General features: G+C 45.1%; 1 protein-coding gene across 1 annotated transcript; it reads right to left on the minus strand.

Annotated features, from left to right (window-relative positions):
- atn1 (atrophin 1) lies at positions 1 to 23,528 on the minus strand. The gene is made up of 11 exons (XM_072679912.1): positions 23,237 to 23,528; positions 12,483 to 12,618; positions 11,664 to 11,765; positions 11,086 to 11,205; positions 8,308 to 10,985; positions 6,027 to 6,243; positions 3,836 to 4,987; positions 3,415 to 3,703; positions 2,949 to 3,092; positions 2,658 to 2,838; positions 1 to 730 (listed from the first exon to the last, which is right to left on the minus strand). The coding sequence occupies exons 2-11, from the start codon at positions 12,507 to 12,509 to the stop codon at positions 697 to 699; spliced, it is 4,944 nt and encodes a 1,647-aa protein (XP_072536013.1). The 5' UTR covers positions 12,510 to 12,618; positions 23,237 to 23,528; the 3' UTR covers positions 1 to 696.
- Between the last annotated feature and the right edge of the window lie 372 nt (positions 23,529 to 23,900).

Below are 23,900 nucleotides of genomic sequence, written 5' to 3' on the forward strand. Positions count from 1 at the left end.
TTTAGGAAAAATGGTATTTTATTTCCAGATTTTTTTCTTCTTCCTTCAGGTTGAATCTTGCATTTTTTCACAAGTAAAATTCAAAATAATAAAAAAAGAAACAAAAAAGAAACGATACCATGAAAATGTAAAAAAATAACACAAAATAATATGTTTATATAATTACATAATTATTAACAAACAGACAACATTTATATTAATAATAACAATACTACAAATAAAGGAATATGACAGCTGAGTGTTGATTACATGCATACTCAATACCAAACCCACTCTCTTAGAGTGCCAAAGGAGTTCACTAGAAAAAAAGTCAGATTTTAGCCCACTGGGCTTTTTCGTATCTAGCTACATGCAAAGACATAAAAGAGAACTTCTTCTTTAGACATTCTTTCTGGTGTAATGTACTGTACATATACTTCACCATGGCCCAAACCCTGCCGCCGGGCCCACAGTGCATCTGACAGGGCAAACTGACAGGGGTTTCAGTCAGGTCCTCTCAGGATGTTATAAACAAACATCACTCTGCTGGGTTGTGAGAGTTTTTTTAATCGTTCATTTCCGGTTTGTTTGTGTGATTTGTGTGCTGAGAGTTCAATATCTGCTTCAGCGCTCATTTTCCACGATTCCATCTTCCACTTGTTTATTTGCACTTTTTCCCTTCTTCACTTTGTGTTCAGATCTCCATTCAGCGCCCTCTCACAGCGTTTTGTCGCTCTCCTTCTTCAAGTGGCTGTAATGGGAGAGGTCAGAGAAGTCAATAGAGAATCAGAGGGCAAAGGGAGTAATACAGGTGAGTCTATTACTCTGGACTGTGGCATCGCTGTCAGAACAAAACCTTGTATTTCCAATTTTATGGGAAAAACAAAAAACCAAGTTACTGGAAAAATATGTTTATATCCATCCTTACGTAATTTATGAACATTTTGACACCAAGGTGAAAGAATTAGATGAAAAAAAAATAAATTGAAGACACGTTTTGTCCTGACAGCAGCAATATATGGTCATCAGGTTAATCTGTTTACAAATTTGTTTCCTTATTCGCCAGCAGATCTTTAACCTCACTCCGTATTAGGGAGTAGGGAGTATTATTCAGTAACTACAGGGACTTCTGTACAAACTGTTGGGGTTATTCTCTGGTAACAGACGTTTGCAATAACATGATAATATACAATATACAATAATATACAGGCATAAATCAAATAAATAAATTAATAAATAAATAAATACTTGCTTGCACAAATATTGCACAAATATTCAGACCAGTCCTTGGTAGAACCTGCTAGAACAGCTTTAATCTGTCAGGGTAAGTCCCTACCAGTGTTGCACATGGTTTAGGAGTGCTTCTTCTTGCACCCTTTCTTCTTGCAGATTTGCTTTGTTCAAGCTGGTTGGATGAATTTTTTAAATAGTGCTACAAATTCTCATTTGGATTGAAATCTGGACCATGACTTATAGAACATTTACCTTTGATTTCTTCAACCACTCATGTGTTGCTTTGACTTCGTTGCCGTGATCATTGACCTGCTGAATAGTGCGGTTTCTCCCAAGATGACTGGAGCAGGTTGTTTTACAATATATCTCTGTATTTTGCACCATCCATCTACCCTTCAGTTTTACTAAGATGCTCAGTTCTCATGGGGAAAAGGCATCCCGACAGCATGATGCTGCCACCACAATACTTCACTGCTATGATGGTGTGTGTTGAAGAATAGGCAATGTTAGGTTTGCGCTAGAGGTTGCACGACTAGTTGACTAGTAATTCTTTCCTGTGGATCCACAAGCAGTTAGCACTGGATGCTTCATTTTGAGATGGTCATGCACTGCAGAAGTAGTTTTACTGTACTTAAGCATATCTTAACACATTGTGCAGCTGATTATATCACTGGATTAACCTCCAAAGTATTTCTAGACTACCGGAATTTGATTAGCACAGTGTTTCACAGAAGAGCTGCTGTCTTTACCGTCTGCCTGCATCCTTGCTTTAGTGTTTTCCCCTTCCCACTAGTCAACACATACATGCCAACTGTACGTAAAGTTCCTTGGATCAATACTCTGGTCTCAGGGACTGAACTCTGTAGCTTCTGTAAAGTGAGTGTTGTCCTCACAGGTGTGGAGTTTTGAGGGACGGTTTTGCCTAGGCAGTGACTGGGTGGTTCCATGCAGCTTCTATTTCCTCACTGTTAATCCAACAGTTCTTCCATTTAAATTCTTAAATTCGTTTTAGCTCTTTCTACTTGTTTTTTTATATCTGTCCTAACAGTCAAACCAATTGTATTTAAATTAAGTTTTTTTATTATATTTTATACTGTATAAAATTAGAGCATTCACAATAGAAATAAAGCATTGGTTTCACAGAATATGTTCTTGCATAAATCCAATATCACTTTAAATGAATTGTAAGAGTCAGTCTGTTAAAATATATATGATATTACATGATATTTCACACAATTATTAAATAAAATTGTCAGAAATTTGGGACATTTGGGACTAAATTATAATACTTGTGGTGTAGCAACTAAGGCTGAGACTAGGTGGTGAGCACAGCAGCATTTACACTCATACAGAAGAACATGGACATTTTCAACAAAACCAGAAACACATTCACATTTACATATAGACTAGTGTGTGTGTGAGCGCAAGCGTATGCACTTACTGACCTGTAATACTCGTCCTGTGTGAGCGAGTGATGGTGATGGTGGTGGATCCACTGCTGCTCCAGCGCCAGTCTCTGGATCTGCAGCTCGGCGCTCTGGGCCTGCTGCATGGCCTGCAGCTGGTGAGCCGCAGACATGGAGCCCCCCAGAGACGAGGGCTGGGGCAGCTCACGGAACGGACCACCTACAGGGTCAAAGAGAGAGAGAGTTAAAGAGATAAGGACATAAAGAGTGAGAGAGAAGTGTATGTTGACAGGTGTGTTAAAGTGGTGTGTGGTGGGAAGTGCACTTTACCGAAGAGCTGCTGTCGGAGCACCTCGCTGTCGGTGAGGGGGTGTGTGAGGATGGGAGGCCCCAGAGTGGCTCCTGGGTATGGCAGCCGTGCCAGAGGGGCCCCCGCCGCCAGAGGATCCATCAGGGGGTGCACTCCCCCTGCCGCTGTCCCCCAATAATGTAACAACAAACAAAAAACACAAATTCAATAGCAGTCATATTTCTGTTTAGAGGCATTTTCTTATAATTTATAAATTATTAGAGATGTAGCGCTGTCGTGTTTGTGTATGTGTGTGTGTGTTTGTGTGTGTGGAGCAAAAGTATCCTTTTGGTGTAAATGCAAATGAGAGTGTAAATGTCTGTGTGTTTGTATATGTTAGAGGCCACCTTGGGTGTGACATTTAAGCTTCAACCCCACCAAACCCTCTTATTTGAATGCTGTGTGTGAGTGTGTGTGTGTATGTGTGTGTGTTTGTGTGATGAGTACCTGTATCCTGCTGGTGCAGATGCAGGTGAGAGTGTATATGTGAGTGCTGGTGATGATGTGGAGTCACATTCAGCATCTGTAGTCTTCCCAAAGACTCTCTTTCTCCTCCTCCTCCACCTCCACCTCCACCTGCTGTTCCTCCTGCTCCTCCTCCACTTGCACCTCCTCCTGCTGCTCCGCTCGCTCCTCCTGTGCTTACTGCTGTCACAACTCTCTCCCTCTCCCTCTCCCGCTCCCTCTCACCACCCGTCAGTACTCTGTCTCTCTCCCTCTCTCTCTCCCTCTCCCTCTCTCTCTCCCTCTCCCTCTCCCTCTCCCTTTCCCTTTCCCTTTCCCTTTCCCTCTCCCTCTCTCTCTCCCTCTCTCTCTCCCTCTCTCTCTCCCTCTCCCTCTCCCTCTCCCTTTCTCTCTCCCTCTCCACACTCCTTGCTCTTTCTGTGCTGGGTGGGGTACGGCTCGGGGTGGAGTATCCTTCAGGGGGTGGGGCCTGTGGGGCGGAGTGAGGGGTGGGGTGAGAGGAGGGATGATGGAGAGAGGAGGCAGACGGTGGAGGTAGTGGGGGCGGGGCTGGAGGAGGAGGCGGTGGGGGCGGGGCAGGAGCTGCAGGGGCTACGGTGGGGGGGGCATGGGCAGGAAGGGAGGGTGGCAGCAAAGAAGTTGGGGGGGCTGAAAGAGGCTGGGGGACTGGGTTTGGATTTCTTGGCGCCGTGGCGATGGCTTGTGGGGGCGGAGCCGGAGGCGGAGGCGTTCCGTAAAGTGCAACCTCACTGGCTGGGGCTCCACCTCCAGCCCCACCTGCTAGTAGCAGAGAGTGTGAGTGTGTGTGTGAGTGTGTGTGTGCAAGTGGCAGTGCCGGGTCGTAAATGCGCTCCTCACTTTTAAACTCAAACCCGGACTTTACCCGCTCTCTGTGGGCCGCCACTGCATGAGGAAAACCCACCCCACCTAGTCCTGCCCCTGCCATCCCACCTGGTCCGGGTCCCATTCCAGGGTGGGCGGGGCCTCCTTCCAGTCCACCACCGTAAAGAAAGCCTAGGATTGCGGCCGCTGTGGCTGCGTCTGCTGGGAGATGGTGTGGGTGGGCAAGTGCTGGGTTCTGGAACTGGGGCAAAAATAGTGATGGGTGTACATGTGCATGTGGGTGTGGGTGTAAGTGGTGGTGGTGGGCCTGCGCTCGGCTGGCGGCGCCAAGTGGAGACATGGCATGGGGACGGGCGTATTCGCTTAGCGTCCTCAGCGCCGGTGTATCGGGACCCAGATAGGGGCCTCCGAGCCCGATCCCCAGGTGCCCCTGGGGGCCTCCCATTACCGCTGATCCCCCAGCCATGGAGGGCAGCAGCAGGGAGTGGGGGATAGAATGAGGGAGGGAGGGATGCAGGGAGTGGGCATGGGCAGCATGGTGTGCGGCATGTTGCTGTGGGTGGACAGCGGGGTGTGGCGGATTCACGCAAGAAGAGGAGGACGAGGAAGGGTCCAGAAGGATGGAGGAGGGAGGGGAGAAGAAGAGAGAGGAGCCCTGACGCGCACCTGCAGCAGCCAGACCTGCACTAGTGCTGCAGTTACTTTCCTTCTGCTGAGAGAGAAAGAAAAGAGAAAGAAGGAGAGTGAGAGAGAATGAGAGATAGAAAGAAAGACACATGAAGAGCGATAAAGGGAAAGAGGCCTTCATTTATAATGAAATACACAACATAATCAGTACACTGTGTACAGTCCTCAAGTTATGGTCATTCACATGCAAACAAACACACATACACTTTGATTTGATTGCATTCAGCGACAAGTGCTATAATGAGGTCAGGATGTTGGAGGATCACCACCCCAACTCATTCCCAACTCCTCAACTCATCCCAAAAAGATTGGATAGAGTTCCATCATTAAAGAGAACACAGCTCACTGCTGTGGGGCTGTATAACCCACGTCTGGCAATAGGCAGGTTGCCCGCAGAGTCCTATTATATTGGCAATACTCTACAGGGCCTCAACAAGCCGTGACACTGATCTGTAAGCAATGGATGCAGATTGAAGTAGCTGAATACATTCATTAAAAGGTGTGTCCACAAACATTTGGGCATATAGTGCATCTTTTTGTAGAAAGCAGGTTATCCAGTCCAACCCTTAGTTGCTGTAACTAGCAAAAAGGGCCTTGTGCTTTCTCAGCTTTTTAAAAAACAAGCCAAAGCTCATAAGCCTTTTATGGCTTATATGGGAAATGAAAAACATAGACCTGTATCTTATTCTTTCAACTCACTCTCTTCCCTTTTCTCCTTTCCCCCCTTTTCTCTACATATGATAGCTAACAGTTGTTTGTGCGCTGATCTGTTCCATGACTTTTAGTGCTAGCTCAGTATAGCTGAGTATAGCTGTATAGTATATGTACTGTTGTTAACTCTGTAAAAGCTTTATGTAATAGTCTATTATACTTTATATACTTATAATATTATACTAATTATATTTTTAGGTCTTTATATTCATCAACAAAGCAAAATAATCAATGACAATACAATTCAAGACATATTGTCCAGTTATTGCCATGGTACAAATTCCTTATGCTAATGATAAAACTGTGTGCCCTCTAGTCTACACTTAAAACTCTGGCCACATTCTGTTGTTTACCTGCAAGTGTCTCTCCAGGTCCCTCTCTCTCTCTCTCTCCCTCTCCCGCTCCCTCTCTTTCTCCCGCAGATCCCGCGCTCTCTGCTCCACTTCTCTGCGGGCCCGCTCAATGGCCTCATTCCTCTTTTTCCAAAGCTTAGAACCGTCCAGCGGGACAAAGAGAACATCTGTGCGGGCACATGAGTTCCCAGTGCCTCGATCAAGTACCCTGTGAAACCTGAAATGCAGAGATGAAATTTTTACTGTCATTTTACTGTTGTCACAGATTCTTTACATCATTGTCAGTGCTCTCCAGAATCATAGGCGCCCTTGGTAAAAGCAAATGTTGCTTATCGGCTTGACGTGAACACTGGTTACTGTGGAAAAGCTCTGAGAATCTTGTTACGGGAACATGGGCTTCATCAAATATGAAGACATTTGACATCCAAATCTAGCTGCATTTTCCAGAAGGCCCAGGCTGCTATAGTTGGTCTTTCAGCAGGACAATGATGGGCAATTCACACAAAAATGCTTCACTTGACTGAATCAAGCTTTTGCAGTGGCAATACCAGACAATTGACCTACACCCCATTCAGAAAACATGGCCTGAGCTGAAGAGATCCATGAGCAAGGACTGAAGTGGACTGAATGGAGAGATGGTCTCATATATCAAATGGTCTCCATCTAGCATTATAGGAGAAGGTTCTTGGCATAAGTAGGGTACACAATTGATATTACTCCAATGTTTTTGGGCTTCTTCTTCTAAAGACACAACAAGATACACTATATGTTCAAATGTTTGTGGACACCCCTTCTAATGCATTCAGCTGTTTTAAGTTGCACCCCATTGCTGACACAGATGTGCAAACGCACATACACACTGTTGTCTAGTCCCTGTAGAGAAGTACTACCAATGGAATGGGACTTCTGCAGCACCCTATTGGCACCATGCCTAATGCTAAGCATGGGCTAAGGAGGCATAAAGCCCCCAGCATTGAGCTGTGGAGAAGTGCAACTGTGTTCTCTGGAATGATGATGCACCATCCAATACTGAGGTGATGATCATCCAACATCATGACCTCACTTATGCCCTTGTTGCTGAATGCAATCAAATCCTAATAGCAATGCTCCAAAATCCAGTAGAAAGGGTAGGGACAGAGACAATGACTCCAACAAAAGCAGGATCATTTTTTTTTATATGCTTGATTTCTAAAGACAGAATCTATGAGCAGGTGTTCAAATACATCTGTCCATATAGTCTATCTTTACCTAGGGTGCCAATGGTTCTGGAGGGCAGCCTCCTCAAGATACATCATTCAGAGATAGGTGTTCATTTTGTCTTTTGCTCCAAATCATTAATGCATTTATGTGTGCTCTGCTGGTTGGCATGGAACCTGATACAGTGGCACAAAACACGAGGACGTCGTCTACCATCCCAGTCAAGTTCAGATTCGACAACCTGATCCTTCTCAGCCCTCAAAGATCACTTTAGACAACAAACATATTCGCTAGCAAACAGCCAGCGGCTAGATTACTAAAGCACATATGGCCTGAATGTCTATTGTTTTTGATTATTTGCTGTCCTACTATCAGCATCACGTACAGTAGTTTATGCTTTATGCAAACAGTAAGGTTTACCTCAAACAAACAAAAATCTGGACGAAAAGCATTTCCCCTAGAAAGACTGGTCTGAATGCAGCACAGTTCATGTGTCTCTCTCTCTCTCTCTCTCTCTCTCTCTCTCTCTCTCTCTTTTCTTTAGGGATTCAGACACAGCCTCTTGGCTCCGTATTGCTGTATCAGGAAGGACATCACCATGCTGGTCCCTTGTGTTTTTCTGATAATTAATTATAGGCCGAATTGATTGTCAGTAGCTTACTGCTGCACTGCAGAGATTAAATTTCACTGACCGCTCAGCAAAGTGGACCGAAAAACCACGGAGGACATGAAAGCTCATGTCAAGAGGTGGTTGTATGATGGCTAAGACAGAAATGCACCCCAGTTTTACTTTGGTCTGCATACAGAAGTCTCAGTGCATCCATGTGTTTAGAGTCCTTTGGTTTTTGGTTAATGTGAATAGCAAGCTTTCTCTGATTCTGTTTGTGACTCTATGTATTGCAGATGAAGCCCAATTTTTCCATCCAAACCAAAAGATATTTTACTCCTTTGTTCACAAATTTCTAAATGTGGCTGTTTTTGTTGTCAATTTACTCTGGCTTTGGTTTTTAGAAGGTAACGTTCCTGAAGCTTATTTTTGTTCTTGCTTTTGAATTAATAGTAACACATTCAAATTCTGTCTTACCGAGCTGATTGGCTGGCGTGAATTGGAATGTCAACAGGTTTCGGCTCTGGGGAGGGGCTTCTGAGCACAGAGGGCGGGCTCTCTGTCTCCTCCCTTTCTTCTACTGGCTCCTCCTTTATGACGGGAGGCGGCAAAGGACAAGAAGACGAATCTGAGTGGCCGTCTGTTCCTGCGGACGTGGGCGGTGCTGCAGGCGGTTGGGTAGAGCTGCAGAGATGGGGCTGAATTTTCGAGTGCTGAGGAGAGTGCAACTGCACGTGACTGTTAGTGCTACTGCTGCTGTTGGGAATGACGCTGTTCGTATTGCTAGTCGGCATAGCGTTGCTGTTGTTACCGCTGCTATGGTAAGAGCTGCTAAAAGGGGCGTGACTGTTTAAAGTGCCATGATAGGAAGCAGGTCTGCAGCCAGTGAGACATGAAGTGACCGCACCTGATGCAGGAAGTGGTACGTTCGCTGCAGGGGCTGAGGTTGGTGGAAATGGAGGGAATCCTCCCATCTGATTGGTTGAGGGGCTAGGGAGTGGAGAGATGGGAGTTGGCGGACTCTGATTGGAGGAGGGGTATGGGCCTGGGCGTGAATGACTGGCTGCAAGTGTGGAAGGGGGCGGGGCCTGGCCATGGGACGTGGGAGGGTGAGGTGGAAGAGGTGGAGGGGGGTAAGGGGTGGAAGTCGGATGTCCGTGTGTAGAGGAAGACGAGGATGGAGAAAGAGATGGTGGATGACTGCGACTGGGATAGAGGGCAGCTGGAGCACTGCTCTCTCTCTCTCGTTCTCTCTCACGCTCTCTGGATTGCATGGCCAAGCTGGCTGACTGGATCCCATAGTGTGAGTGTGGTGGGTGGGAAACCGGGGGTCCGCCTGCATACTCCCGACCAAGATTTGGAGCAAGTGCGGTTGGGCTGGGGTACTCTCTGGATGCAACAGGATGAGGGACAGATGAAGGGGGTGCCCCTGGAGGGGGGTAATCCCTTAAGAAGTGTCCTGTGGGGGGAGCGTCTGTTCCGGAGGAGGGGGCTTGAGAGGGCTGCCCCTGCCCGGGCTGCTGCACACTGACCTCTGCTGAAGACTGATAGTCTTTGTTTGGGGTGACTGAGTTCGAAGTGGACAAAGGCGGGTGGGCTGAGCTGTTCTGGGGTGAATTGGGAGGATCGCGACTCAGCAGCTGCCCGGAAGGCAAACCAGTGCTTGGGGTGCTAACACTTCCCTGGCTGCTGTTACTGGAATTACTATTTCCTCCTGTTTCTCTGATCTGCCCTGCAAACTCTCCCCATCTGCCTTCTTTATCTCTGGGATGACACCCTCCCCCTGCTGCCCCTCCGGGTCCAAACTCACGGCTCTGTGCTAGGTGCTGTTGATTTGGCAAAGGAAAGTCTCTCCCAACATCCCGTTCTCTAAAGCCTGGACCATAATCCCGAACTCCTGGAGGTCCATCCCGTCCTGGTGCCGGAGGCCCAATGTTTCCGTAGTCCCGGTTCTGGCTAGGTGTTGGATTTCCAAAGTCCCGACCCAGGTTGGCACCGCTTGCCCCAGTGCTGCAGGTGTTGACACAGCTGTTTGTGCTAGCAGCACCATCTTTAATCCCAAACTCCCTCACAGACCTTTCCCGCTCGACCGGACCACCATACCTAGGGAGGTACTCCCTGTGTGGATGGGGGTGCGGATGAGGCAGGTAAGGGGGGTGAGATTGGTGACGGTTGGATGAAGGGGGGTTGTAGACAGAGGGCAGCTGCTGTTGTTGCACAGGAGGTGCATGGTGAACGCCTGGGTAACGTGTGTATCCCCAGCTGCCAGGGCAGGTGGAGACATGGCCACCTGACCAGGTAGTGGGACTGTAGTGATGCGTGTGTGGAGGAGGTGGGGCTTGCTGAGGTAAGGGGCCAGCCTGTGGGAGCAGAGAGGGCGGGGCGGCTTTGTCACACTTCTCTGCTTTCTCTGTTTTAATGTCAACTGGAATGCTCTGGCCTGCCTCTAGAGGCTTTAGAGCAGGTGGAGGAGGGAGTGGGGGTGCATGGCTAACGCTAGGGTTGCCATGGGGATACTCTGTCCCTCCCACTCCCGTCTTGCCTCCACACTGTGAGACAGTTTTGGGGTTGATGCGGCTGCAGCCGTGCAGAGACTCGCTGCCTACGGGCCCGGAGAACTCCATCTTCATTGGCAGTTTGGAGTCTAGTGAGAAGTACGGCTTCCTGCTGCCGCTATCGCTCACAGGCACACCTGCAGAATCCCCACGATGGGGAGGACAGAGGGAGGATGGCGATTTCAGCGAGGATAAATCTGCCTCTGTCCCACCCTCACCATCCTTGCGTTCCCCAGTGCCACTATCTTCTCCCCTCCCTGCTCCCCTTCTTTCCTCCCCTCCGGATTTAGACGCTCCCCCGTCCTTAGTCTTACTGCCTTGCTTCGGTGAGTCCGGGGAGTCCGACTCAGAATCCAGACTGGCCAGCGGGGATGCAGAGAGACTTGGGGAGGATGACCGATTGTCCTGATCAATGTCCCGCCCACTACTAATGCTGCTGCTGCTATTGGCTAGGCTTCCTCCAACTGAGCTGCGACTTCCTTGGGACTGGCCATCCTCGTTGTCGCTCTCCCGTGATTGGCTGTTGCACGAGGTTGGGTTTGGGGCTGAAGTTGGGGTCTCAGTTGAATGGGTTGAAGTCGGGGCATTAGACAAAGAGTCCTGGCAACAGAAATTACAAATATTGAGGTAAAACTACGATGATACAATTAAAATATATATATATTTTCTGTTAAAAAGATATAACTGTACCGGATGTTACCTGAACTTTTTGTCTCTTGGGTGGAGGTACAAGGTCCTCTCCCTCACTCTCTGACGAATCGTGTCCCTGAGAGCGCCTGCTGAAGCATCCCACAGCCAGCTCCTCTCCCGCGGCTCTCTGCTAAACCCCCAAAACCATTTTAATCAAGAGTGCCAGGCAGGCTTATATTTAGAATCAAAGACAAAGGCGATACACAGTTACATGCAAACAGAGAAAACACAGTCATACAAAGCCTCGAATTCTGCTTGCATACATTTTAGTTAAGAGATGAAAGAACATAAAGATCTGACATTGTGGATTTGGCACCAACTCATCCACGCAATGAAAAGACATGTCGAAAGAATGAAGCTATCAGAGAGAAAGATAAAGGAAGAGAGAAAAACAAAGCAAATAGAAGTAGGCAAGAAAAAGAGGGAGGGAGAGAGGATTTTAGACAGAAAGGGGAGAAGGACAAGGCAGGAAATAATAAGAGATGAAAGCACGAGGGTGGACAGACTGGGATAATCAAGCTATCGAACAATGCAGAAAAGGAAGAGTTAGGATGGGGAGCGCAAAAACATGAGAGAAGGAAGTCTCACCGTTTGTCTTTCAGTCCGTTCTGCTCGAGAGGGGCTGGGGTGAGGACGTCTGCCCCTCCTCTCCTCACTGCCCCCCCTCCTGCGCCCGCTACGCACGGGCATCTGCAGCCATACCCAGGGTAAGCGGGTGAATGGGTGGAAAAAGAAACAGGAAAGCACTGTATTAGTGGGTGTAAGGCCTGAAATGGACTTGAGCTGTAAGTGCAAGCATAGTCACAATCAAAGCTACATTTTTAAAATCTACTGTTTGACATTTTAATGGTAAAACTGCCATCTTAACCCGTCCTGCTGGGTAAAATTCAATGCTGTCCTGAAAGCACTGCTGCTTCTCTCTTCTTTGCAGGACAGGGATTCATTTTTTCCCATGAAACTAGAGATAATGGGCTAATTAGCAAGCCCCAGTTTGTCAGTATGGACCATTTCCTTTGTCATCAAACTAGTGGAAAAAATTCAGTTTGTCCTGTTGGCTGGCTGGCGCATTGCTTGCTCTATCATTCTGCATATAGATCAGGTTTCGTCCACCATCTTTATCGGTCAGGTTCTGCTCTCAGAGATGAAAGTTTTCTATTTAAATGTATAAAAGAAATGTATTTATGTAGTTGTCTAGTGTTATTTCAGGTGTTACAGTATATACAAGTGTTTACTGACAAAAACTATAAAAACTAACAAGTATGCAGAAGAGAAGATTTCATTAAATTGCTAAATGCATAGCAGCAGCTTGGTCTCATCTAAATGTTGTGGCAGGACCTCAAGGTAAAAAACTAAACCAAAAGTGGTAAACACAGCTGATATACTATCAGTATGCAGCAGTATCCTCACCGGGTCTTTGTGGGTTCTGGTTTTCATCGCTGCCTCTCCACAGGGTCCATTCCTCCCAGGAAGCGAGAACGTTTGGTCAATAGGACCCTCGGATGTAGGTAATGCACAGCCAGTCACAGTGCCTCGACTTCAAATACTGGTGGAGATATACAACAGATAACGTCTTTATCAGTTATTTTCACTACAGTGTAACCTAACACCATGTTAAGGTTAAAAATATGAAGATGGACACTTGCTGGCTTACGTTGTAACGGTATTAAAGCATTGTTTAAGCGTCACTATGTAGACTGGGGTCAACTGGCCTGATTTGACTATGGCTACGTAGCCCAAATCCCGCATTTCCGTCATATGTGACACAGACGTATTATCTGTGTGGCAATGTACACAGTGAAAAAACACTGAATCTAACAGTTTCACTTCCGATTTGGGCCACTTTGATATGTGGACTTGAAATCGATACGTAAATCTCACATGAAGCATTGCTCCTTCCTGCATGCGCACCAGTTTAGCAGCATGAACTGCTGAGGCAAAGGTCTCATATGCAGGTCACATTAAAAACCTTAAGAAAATTAGATTTGGGCCCTTTTACCTGCTTTGTGAATGTAGCCTTTAAAATACATGTTCCACTCATTTAGTGACTAAGCTGAAACTTCCAACTGACCCAAATTCAGATATTAATAATTTATAACGAGGATCACCAGGTCATCGATAGTTTTATGTGTTCTCTGTATTTTTATTCATATTTTATTCGATTATTTTTGTTTTGTTTTAATTCATTCATCTGTAAGAAAGAGGGAGAGTGTAAAATACTACAAAAACAAAATATAGGGAGATGGTACTCTACATTCTTTTTTAATGTTAGGTAAATACTGAAGTGTTTTCTTAAAATAATAAGTTTAGTTGGGGGGGGGAATGTAACGGATCACAAAACGGACGGTTCGCATTGTATTACAGGTTTTACATCCGTATTATTTTTTGGATCAGCAAAAAAAGTACAAAAAAAAGAGGAGGCAAATATCAGTGTTACTTTCCTCTGGAATAGCAAAGTGAGGTCAATTCAGATGTGTGTCCATGCTGGATGTATTGCTTTTGTCATAAATAGAGATATAGGGCCGTTTGCCTTTTGTGTTGTGTTAGTCCTCCTTAGTAGTTCCGCTGCTATACTCCCTGCCTGTGTGTTTTCACTGCAACTCTGAGCTGAGATTGAGGGAATTATTACTTTAAATGTTAACAGCAGCAGTAAAACTATTTCACAATATTCACATGCGAGCCGAACTATAGGAACTATTCCTTATAACACACATTCATTGGTATGGAGCAGGCTAAACATTCTCCACAAAGAGTGCTATTACCTAGATATTCTTTTAAACATAATATATCAATATAATATTCAAATATTTTATATCAAAATAGTTCTGTTCAGATATTTCAGTAATAGTAATAATCTCCTACAAATACACTACAAGGACAAAAGTATTGGGGCAACTGTTCATTTGTTTATTGTTTCTTCTGAAATCAAGGGGATTAAAACGGGTCCATTCTGCTTTTGTTGGAGTAACTGTCTTTACTGTCCAGGGAAGGAGGCTTTCTACTAGATTTTGCATTTTTATTGCTGTGAGGATCTGATTGCATTCAGCGACAAGAGAGTTAGTGAGGTCAGGATGTCGGGTGATCACCACCCCACCTCATCCCCAACTCATCCCAATATTGGATGGAGCATCACCATCGCATTAGGCATGGTGTCAACAGGTCCATGTTTATCTGCTCTAGAGAGTCCTATTCTATTGGTAAAACTTCTCTACAGGGACTAGACAAGCTGTATGCGTGCATTTGCACATCTGTGTCATCAATGAGTGCAACTTAAAGCAGTTGAATTCATTTATTAGAAGGGGTGTCCACAAACATTTGGACATATAGCGCATGTGTCTTAATTCCATTGATTGCTAAAAAAACAGAATCTCTGCATGTATTTCTGATGTGTTTCAGGGTGTTAATTCACAGCAGCACACTGAACTGCTCCGGTCCGGGCTCTGGTTCTGAACCTGATCCATTAAAAGCAATACATTTGTTCAATATATATGTTCAATATTCTGAACACTACAAGCATCACATATGCTTTGTGGATTTGTAACCACAGAACAGAAGTGACAGCAGGGAAGCAGGTGAGAACTTTCACAGCACAGTGCAGTTAGGGTACAACATCTATTCAGATTCACACACAGCAGGAGACGGGTAACAACTGGTGCTGATGATTCAGGCAGCGTCTTTGCCGCTGATCAAACTTGATAAATTACACTTTTGAGATACGGGTGAAACTGCTAGAACGGCTGCTACCAAACCCAAAGTGTCACACTGCACCAATGTTTCAGGTGGGCACCTAGTAAGGCTGTGTATTGGCAAGAACCTGGTGATACGATATGTGTCTTGATACAGGGGTTACAATTCAGTATACTGTGTTATACTGCAATACTGTAAACAATACTGTAAACAAGACGATATACTGTCATTTTTTTTGTCATGCACTGAACCACTGTCTGCCATCAAACTTTACATGTAAACTATTTATTAAAAATGGATACTGTGTTTTTGAGAATGATACAGTACTTAGTGGTATCCATCTTAAACTTGTGCACCGCACAAGAGCCACCGTACAGGGTCATCTCACTGTCACTGCGCCGTCACGTTCAGTTCTGAATAGTAGCGTTAACAAACGTCCGCCTGCACAGTTTAACTGAGTGCTCGCCGGTCTTCTACCCCTCTCAAAAACCTTCATTCACTTCAAGCACAGCCAACAGTTAACATGTCTGGAAGTCCCTCCAACATGGACCAATATCTAGGTTGTCTTGGCCTAAGCGCATTTCACAGAATTAAAAAACTTTGGACTTTGTGTGACCCTGCACGTCTGCCGCACGGCGCTGTTTACCGCTCCACAGACCTCATGATATTTATATATTAATAATATAATATTTAAATATTTTATATCAAAATAGTTCTGTTCAGATATTTTCTTATAATCTCCTACATATACACTACATGGACAAAAGTATTGGGACAACTGTCCAGGGAAGAAGGCTTTCTACTAGATTTGGCAATTTTATTGCTGTGAGGATTTGATTGCATTCAGCGACAGGAAAGTTAGTAAGGTCAGGAGGTCGGATGATCACCACCCCACCTCATCCCCAACTCCCAAACTCATCCTAAAGGTATTGGATGGAGCACCATCATTCATATTGGTCACGGGTTTTGCAAAGCAGAGCATCTCTAAATGGACAGACTAAATAAACTGCACTTACTGAGCTTCATTCTGGAGGAGAAAAAAGCTGGCAGGTATAATTCTTCCCACTAAGTCCTTTTAAACATTAGCAACATTAGCAAGTTTCCCATTTTTAACTACAGATATGAGTAAATCTGTCCACTGTTTAGCCCTGTGTTCCCTCTCGTTTTATTGAATTATGGGTGTATGTAAGAAAGGGCAGTAGCCTTAGCCATTGTTTACAACATGACCAGAAGCCACTTAACACTACTATTTACACTTCAGGATGAATCTTTGTTACAAAATATATTTAAAAAAAAGCCTTTTACAAGCTAAAGATTTTCTTATGCAGAAAAGCAGAATTGAAAATTACAATTGCTGCATATATAATCTATATTGTCTTCCACCCTTAAAACCCAGTGCATCCCCCAGTGCACAATCTCTGTTAACATCACATCATTTAAACACTGATTCAATGACCAAATCTTTGTTGGGCAGTACTGCTCTGCCCGTTTGTGAGGAGAAAGCATCCAGCTGCCTTCATCCCAGTCAGAGTGACATTAGCGACCTGCAGACTACTGCTGTGAGATCTACCCTCAACACACTCCTGCTCTCAGATCAGCCAGAGCAGACTAAAAGACTCCAGGGCATCTGAGGATTTGCACATCTTCGCAGTGAGAAAGACGGTGAGGCCTAAAGCTTCATTCATAAGCACGTACACTTAAAAATAAAGATGCTACAAAGGGTTCTTTGAGCGATGCCATAGAAGAACCACTTTTGGTTCCATAAAGAACCATGTTTGTTACGCAAGTGTGAGGAACCTTTAAATAGGTAAAGACCCTTTGTATCAAGTGAAGGCTCTTCATAATCAACCATTATAACGAACATATGGTTCTTTATGAAGGCAAAAGTGGTTCTTCTATGGTATCGCTCAAAGAACCCTTTGCAGCTCCTTTATTTTTAACAGTGCATTTTACTAATACAGGATGTACAGATTTACTTCAGTTTCAGTCCAGCAAAGCCACCCCAACACCATCTCTCTCTCTCTCTCTCACACACACACACACACACACACTCGAAGACACCTCCCCCCACGCTCACACACTTCATTTATACTGAATGAGACTATATATAGAATACGGACAGGCTTGTAAAAGCGTGCGAGTACATTCAGCAAAGCTTTTACAGAAATAAACGCACTCTTACACCCAGGCTAGTGTGTTCATGACGGAGACAGCAGCACGGATGGTGAGTGTATACAAACAAATCTGCAGCGTGCGCCAAACCCACACATACACACACACATGCTGCTGTTTATGCACAAACAATCTGATCCAGGCACTCATCTGCACTGCCAAAAAAAAGCAGCATAGTTACATTAACACCTGCCGGGTCGACATGAACAGCAGTGGTTCTAATGTATACTCAAGGACGTCCAGTAATACTTCTCAGAATATGCACATACACACACATACCGACACATCCTTGCAGACGTCCCATAAATATCGCATCAGGCGTATTTGTGGACCAATTACAGTGTAGACAAGGTAATATATCCCAATGACACACAATACAGGCTGCCAGAGTCCTGTCTACAGGTGAACCTCCATTCATCAGTCCAGCAGCCTGGCTGGAGTCCACGCGTATCAAACACACACACACACACACACACACAGCAGTCTATAATACACACATATATCACAACATAGCTGTCTGTATCACACCTACATGCTGTACATACACCACAAACAGAGCTGGCTATAGTAAACACACACACGCAGCCCCTCCAACATCATAGCTTTCACGCTAAGACAATCATGTCAACTTGGACAAATGCTGATGTGCAGAATTTGAAGACATTTTTACAACACAAGACATAATACACCATTTCCTTTTTTTCAGAGATCTGGCCAGGTGGGCTTTTCTGTCCCTTTTCTTACTAAACTGAAATACGTAGGAATATAAGTACTAATTATTACAGCAATGGCATCAGCACATGAGTATTAGTGCAGCGTTGTGATGCTAGTGAACTCGATTCTACCACCCACCCACGGGGCGTCATGTCCCGAGTGTCTGTGTGGCTACCTGATTCACGTCCCCTACCTGATTTGTGCCGAGCATGCGCTGTGCAACCTGAGCAGGGGACGCAGATCGGATAGCCAGTAGCAATCTGTGCTGCCCACAGCTGATCCCAAGGCCGTAAAGAGTTAATGTTACTTTTGAGTTTTGAATGGGACAGTCATGTCCTGTTCAGTAGGAGGGTGGTCCAGTGTAGAATAGCTTACGTTAGCCAGTCAGCTAGATACCTGCTCCGCTCACTGTTGTAGCTATATATGTATTAAATATGTGTTGTAAGTGGAGCCCAAAAGCTCAGGGTGCATTAATGCTGGTTGATGCCGCTGGCTCAACAAATGGTCAAGGTTGGCAACCCAGAGTCACACATTGGCTGGCTGAGCATGCTTACCCAGTGCTAGCGTTACCTTGCTACCCAGCAAGGAGTAGGGAGGACGAGGGCAGCAACGCCACCACCACGGACTCTGTGGCTACCCGATTCACAAATTGAGCAGGGGTCACGAATGAGGTAGTGATAGAGGGACTAGCAGGCTAGTCAATTTGCTATGGATAAAAGGATGATAGCGCGGTTCTATATAAGATTTAATTCAAACAGATTACAGATTAAATGAATGCGCACAAGTATCCATTCTAAACAACTTCTAAGTCAGGAACTCATATTTACCATAATTCTGGCACAGGAAAGCAGCATAGATACCTAAAAAAAACCTATTTGAAAAGCAGCACCCTGGGCCAGACCCTTGTCTGTGTTTTACACTAATCTACGGTCAGTCTTCAATGCCCCATATTACTTCTACCTCATCTCTGTCTGTTCAGCTAAAACATGGAGAAAGCCAGTCAATGCCCTGTATTGCTGTGGGCAAAAAATATTGGTCAACTACAGCTAATGAAGCTAACAGCTAACACAGGCAGTGAGTGATAAACTCATGGGAGCTCATTACAAAGACCGATTAGACAAGACAAGACAAGACAAGCTTATATACCATTTGTGACGGACACAGATGGAATTTGGCCTCTGCTTTTATCCCATCCGTGAAGTGAACACACACATACACACCAGTGAAACACACCCAGTGTACAGTGAGCACACATGCCCGGAGCAGTGGGCAGCCATTGCTGTGGCGCCTGGGGAGCCCATCTATCGAAACCCACAACTCTGTCATCAATAGCCCAGAGCCCTAACTGCTGAGCCACCACTGCCCCTAAAAAATGAAGCCACCCAGGAAACACCCTGGAAAACAACCTATTGCAAAACTGACATTTTGGCAGCATTCTTCTGGACAAGCTAATCTGTTTTAGTCTTCACTGCAGAGCGGCTCTCATGTCGAGTTTCTCTGCTTCACTTGCAAGAATTGAATAAAACTTTACCAGCTTGAACCCGACTCTGCATTATAACCTACTTGAGATCAGAATATGTGTGTAATGAAGCTCTGACTGCAACACACAGTTCTGACTATTACACACACAGCTCTGACTGCAACACACAGTTCTGACTATTACACACACAGCTCTGACTGCAACACACAGTTCTGACTATTACACACATAGCTCTGACTGTTACACACAGCTCTGACTGTTACACACAGTTCTGACTATTACACACATAGCTCTGACTGTTACACACAGCTCTGACTGTTACACATAGTTCTGACTATTACACACATAGCTCTGACTATTACACACAGCTCTAGGGATTACACACATACCTCTGACTGTTTCACATAGTTCTGACTATTACACACAGCTCTAGGGATTACACACATACCTCTGACTGTTACACATAGTTCTGACTATTACACACATAGCTCTGACTATTACACACAGCTCTAGGGATTACAGACATACCTCTGACTGTTACACACAGCTCTGACTATTACACACATAGCTCTGACTATTACACACAGCTCTAGGGATTACACACATACCTCTGACTGTTACACATAGTTCTGACTATTACACACATAGCTCTGACTATTACACACAGCTCTAGGGATTACAGACATACCTCTGACTGTTACACACAGCTCTGACTATTACACACACAGCTCTAGGGATTACACACATAGCTCTGACTGCAACACACAGTTCTGACTATTACACACTTAGCTCTGACTGTTACACACATAGCTCTGACTGTTACACACATAGCTCTGACTATTTCACACATAGCTTTGACTGTTACACACACAGCTCTGACTGCAACACATAGTTCTGATTATTACACACATAGCTCTGACTGTTACACACACAGCTCTGACTGTTACACATAGCTCTGACTATTACAAACATAGCTCTAATTGTAACACACATAGCCCTGACTGTTACACACATAGCTCTGACTATTACACACACAGCTCTGACTATTACACACACAGCTCTGGTGATTACACACATAGCTCTGATTGTAACACACATAGCCCTGACTGTTACACACATAGCTCTGACTGTAACACACATAGCCCTGACTGTTACCCACATAGCTCTGACTATTACACACATAGCTCTGACTATTACACACATAGCTCTGGCTACTACACACACAGCTCTGATTATCACACACATAGCTCTGACTATTACACACATAGATCTGATTGTTACACACAAAGCTCTGACTGTAACACATAGCTCTGACTATTACACACATAGCTCTGATTATTACACACATAGATCTGACTGTTACACACAAAGCTCTGACTGTAACACATAGCTCTGACTGCAACACATAGCTCTGACTATTACACACATAGATCTGACTGTTACACACAGCTCTTGCTCTTACACACACAGCTCTGGCTCTTACACACACAGCTCTGATTTTTACACACTAAGTTCTGACTATAACACACAACTCTGACTATTACACACATATCTCTGACTGTCACACATAGCTCTAATTATTACACACAGCACAGACTATTACAAACACAGCTCTGGCTATTACACACACAGCTCTGATAGTAACACACATAGCTCTGACTGTCACACACAGCTCTGGCTATTACACACATAGCTCTGACTGTAACAAACATAGCTCTGGCTATTATTCACATAGCTCTGACTGTAACAAACATAGCTCTGACTGTAACACACACATAACGTAGCTCTCACTGTAACATACACACACGCATGCAGCAAACATAGCTGACTGTGTTCCCAAATATACAGTTGTAGTTGGAAGTTTACATACACTTATTATGGGCATGATCGTCATGGTGGACTAACTTCCTGTTAGTGGTCATGATTGACTACAGTGGGCAGCTTCTCTGTGCTAACATAAAAAGGGTTTGTTGGATGGCACTTATTGGACTGACCAACATACAGTACAAAGGTAAAGTCCAAGAGTGTTCAGACAACTGATTTGCAAGCTCGACTAAAGGTTGCAGCTGACCACATGGAAATAGAAAAATATTATGGTCAGATGAAACAAAGATGTCTGAATAAGTGAAGATGAGGCATTCAACCCCAATAACATTGTGCCAACTGTTGGTACTAACATGGTGGTAGTAGTATGATGCCCTGGGGCCTGGAGCACAAAGTGAGTGGAATAATAAAGAAGGAGGACAACCTCAACCTTAAACCATCAGCTAGACGGTTGAAATATGGCCACAATTGGGACAGTGACCCCAACACACATCAGAGGTCAATGTGGTACAGACAGAGCAGGCTAACATTGAGCTTTTATCCTTCATAAAGTCCCAATGTCAAAGACAGCTCTGAGTGTAACACACACACACAAACATAGCTTTGAGTGTAACACACAACCAACAAACATAGCTTTGAGTGTAACATACATATACACACAAACATGGCTCTGTGTGTAATACACACACACTTAGCTGAATGTAACACACATACAAAAAACAGCTCTGAGCATAGCGCACACACACACTAGCATAGCTCTAATTGTAACACAACCACACACACATTGCTCCGACTGTAAAACACTATGTACACACACATTCCAAACATAGCTATGGCTGTAACATGTGAAACACACGCTCAGACCAAAAGATACTGTAACACTCTGTCTATAACACATGTACACACCCACCCCAAACATAGCTCTGACTGTAGCACACACAGCTCTGATTCGAACACCACACACAGCTCTGACTATAACACACACAGATCAAAATATACTGTAACACTTTGCCTGTAACACATGTACACACACGACCATAGTTCTGACTGTAACACAAACATAACCATAGCTCTGACTGTAACACAAACATAACCATAGCTCTGACTGTGACACACCACACACACAACCATAGCTCTGACTGTAACACAAACATAACCATAGCTCTGACTGTGACACACCACACACACAACCATAGCTCTGTCTGTAACACAAACATAACCATAGCTCTGACTGTGACACACCACACACACAACCATAGCTCTGACTGTAACACACACATAACCATAGCTCTGACTGTAACACACCACACACACAACCATAGCTCTGACTGTAACACACACATAACCATAGCTCTGACTGTAACACACCACACACACAACCATAGCTCTGACTGTAACACAAACATAACCATAGCTCTGACTGTAACACACCACACACACAACCATAGCTCTGACTGTAACACAAACATAACCATAGCTCTGACTGTAACACACCACACACACAACAGTAGCTCTGGCTGTAACACACACAGCCATAGCTCTGACTGTAACACACACATAACCATAGCTCTGACTGTAACACACCATACACCCTAAACATAAATGTGACTATAACACGCATAGACCAACAGATACTGTAACACTCTGTAACACACACAACCCAAAAGACATCTGTTACACACACAAATACACTGTAACACACCTATATACACCTTAAACACACCTGTATGTTTAAGACACAGACACACACACGCACACAATGAATAGCTTTGTCTTTTACACATGCACACACGTACTGTACGTGACGTACATACACTCTCACGTATCTTTGTGTGTATATATATATATATATATATATATATATATATATATATATATATATATATATAGCTTTGTCTCCCCATACCTCTGTATATAACGCATGCACACACACCCACACATACACATACACTCACACCGGTTGTGCATTCTTGCGCGTGCAGACATGCTGAACCCCGCGCGTGCAGAGGGGCTCCACAACCGCTTCCCCCCGCATGAAGAAGAAGAAGAGGAAGAAGAACAGAGGAGGAGGAGGAGGAGGAGGAGAAGAAAACGAGTCGCAGCGGAATGGCGCACAGCACGTTAGCCTGATGCTAGCACACGAGCACAAAACACACACACACACACACACACACACATATTCCACACACACATACACACACAAAGAGCAGCAGCAGCAGCAGGAGCAGGAGCAGGAGGAGGAGGAGGAGGAGGGACTGGAGCATCCATTTTCTCTCTCTGCTCTTACCTACGCACAGCCTTTTCCTTCTTTTCTTCCTTCTCTTCCTGCACGAGGACCCCCTCTCACACACTCACACAGACACACACGCGTGCGCGTGCAGCGCGTGCATGCATTGGGCGCCGTGGATCAGCTTCCCATCCTGCAGCTCCGCCACTGCAAACCGCGCAGCTCCTGCAGGAGAAACACACACACACACACACAGTACAGCTGGACACTAACACACACACACAGACACACACTGATGATGCACTCGCATACCCCACCCCCTTTTACACTGTAACACACTACACCCCCTATAACACTACACCTCTCTCTCTCCCCTCCCTCTCTCTGTCAAGACGGCTTGGCTTGACTTGTATACTCCTATACCTCTCTCTCCCCCCCCCTCTCTCTCTCCCTCTCTCTCTCTCTTCACCTTTCTTTCCCCTCTCCCTTCTTTGCTGTCTCTCTCTCTCTCTCTCTTCACCTTTCTTTCCCCTCTCCCTTCTTTGCTGTCTCTCTCTCTCTCTCTCTTCACCTTTCTTTCCCCTCTCCCTTCTTTGCTGTCTCTCTCTCTCTCTCTCTTCACCTTTCTTTCCCCTCTCCCTTCTTTGCTGTCTCTCTCTCTCTCTCTTCACCTTTCTTTCCCCTCTCCCTTCTTTGCTGTCTCTCTCTCTCTCTCTCTCTCTCT

Source organism: Salminus brasiliensis, chromosome 5 (assembly GCF_030463535.1).
Source record: "Salminus brasiliensis chromosome 5, fSalBra1.hap2, whole genome shotgun sequence".
Classification (NCBI taxonomy): Eukaryota; Metazoa; Chordata; class Actinopteri; order Characiformes; family Bryconidae; genus Salminus; species Salminus brasiliensis.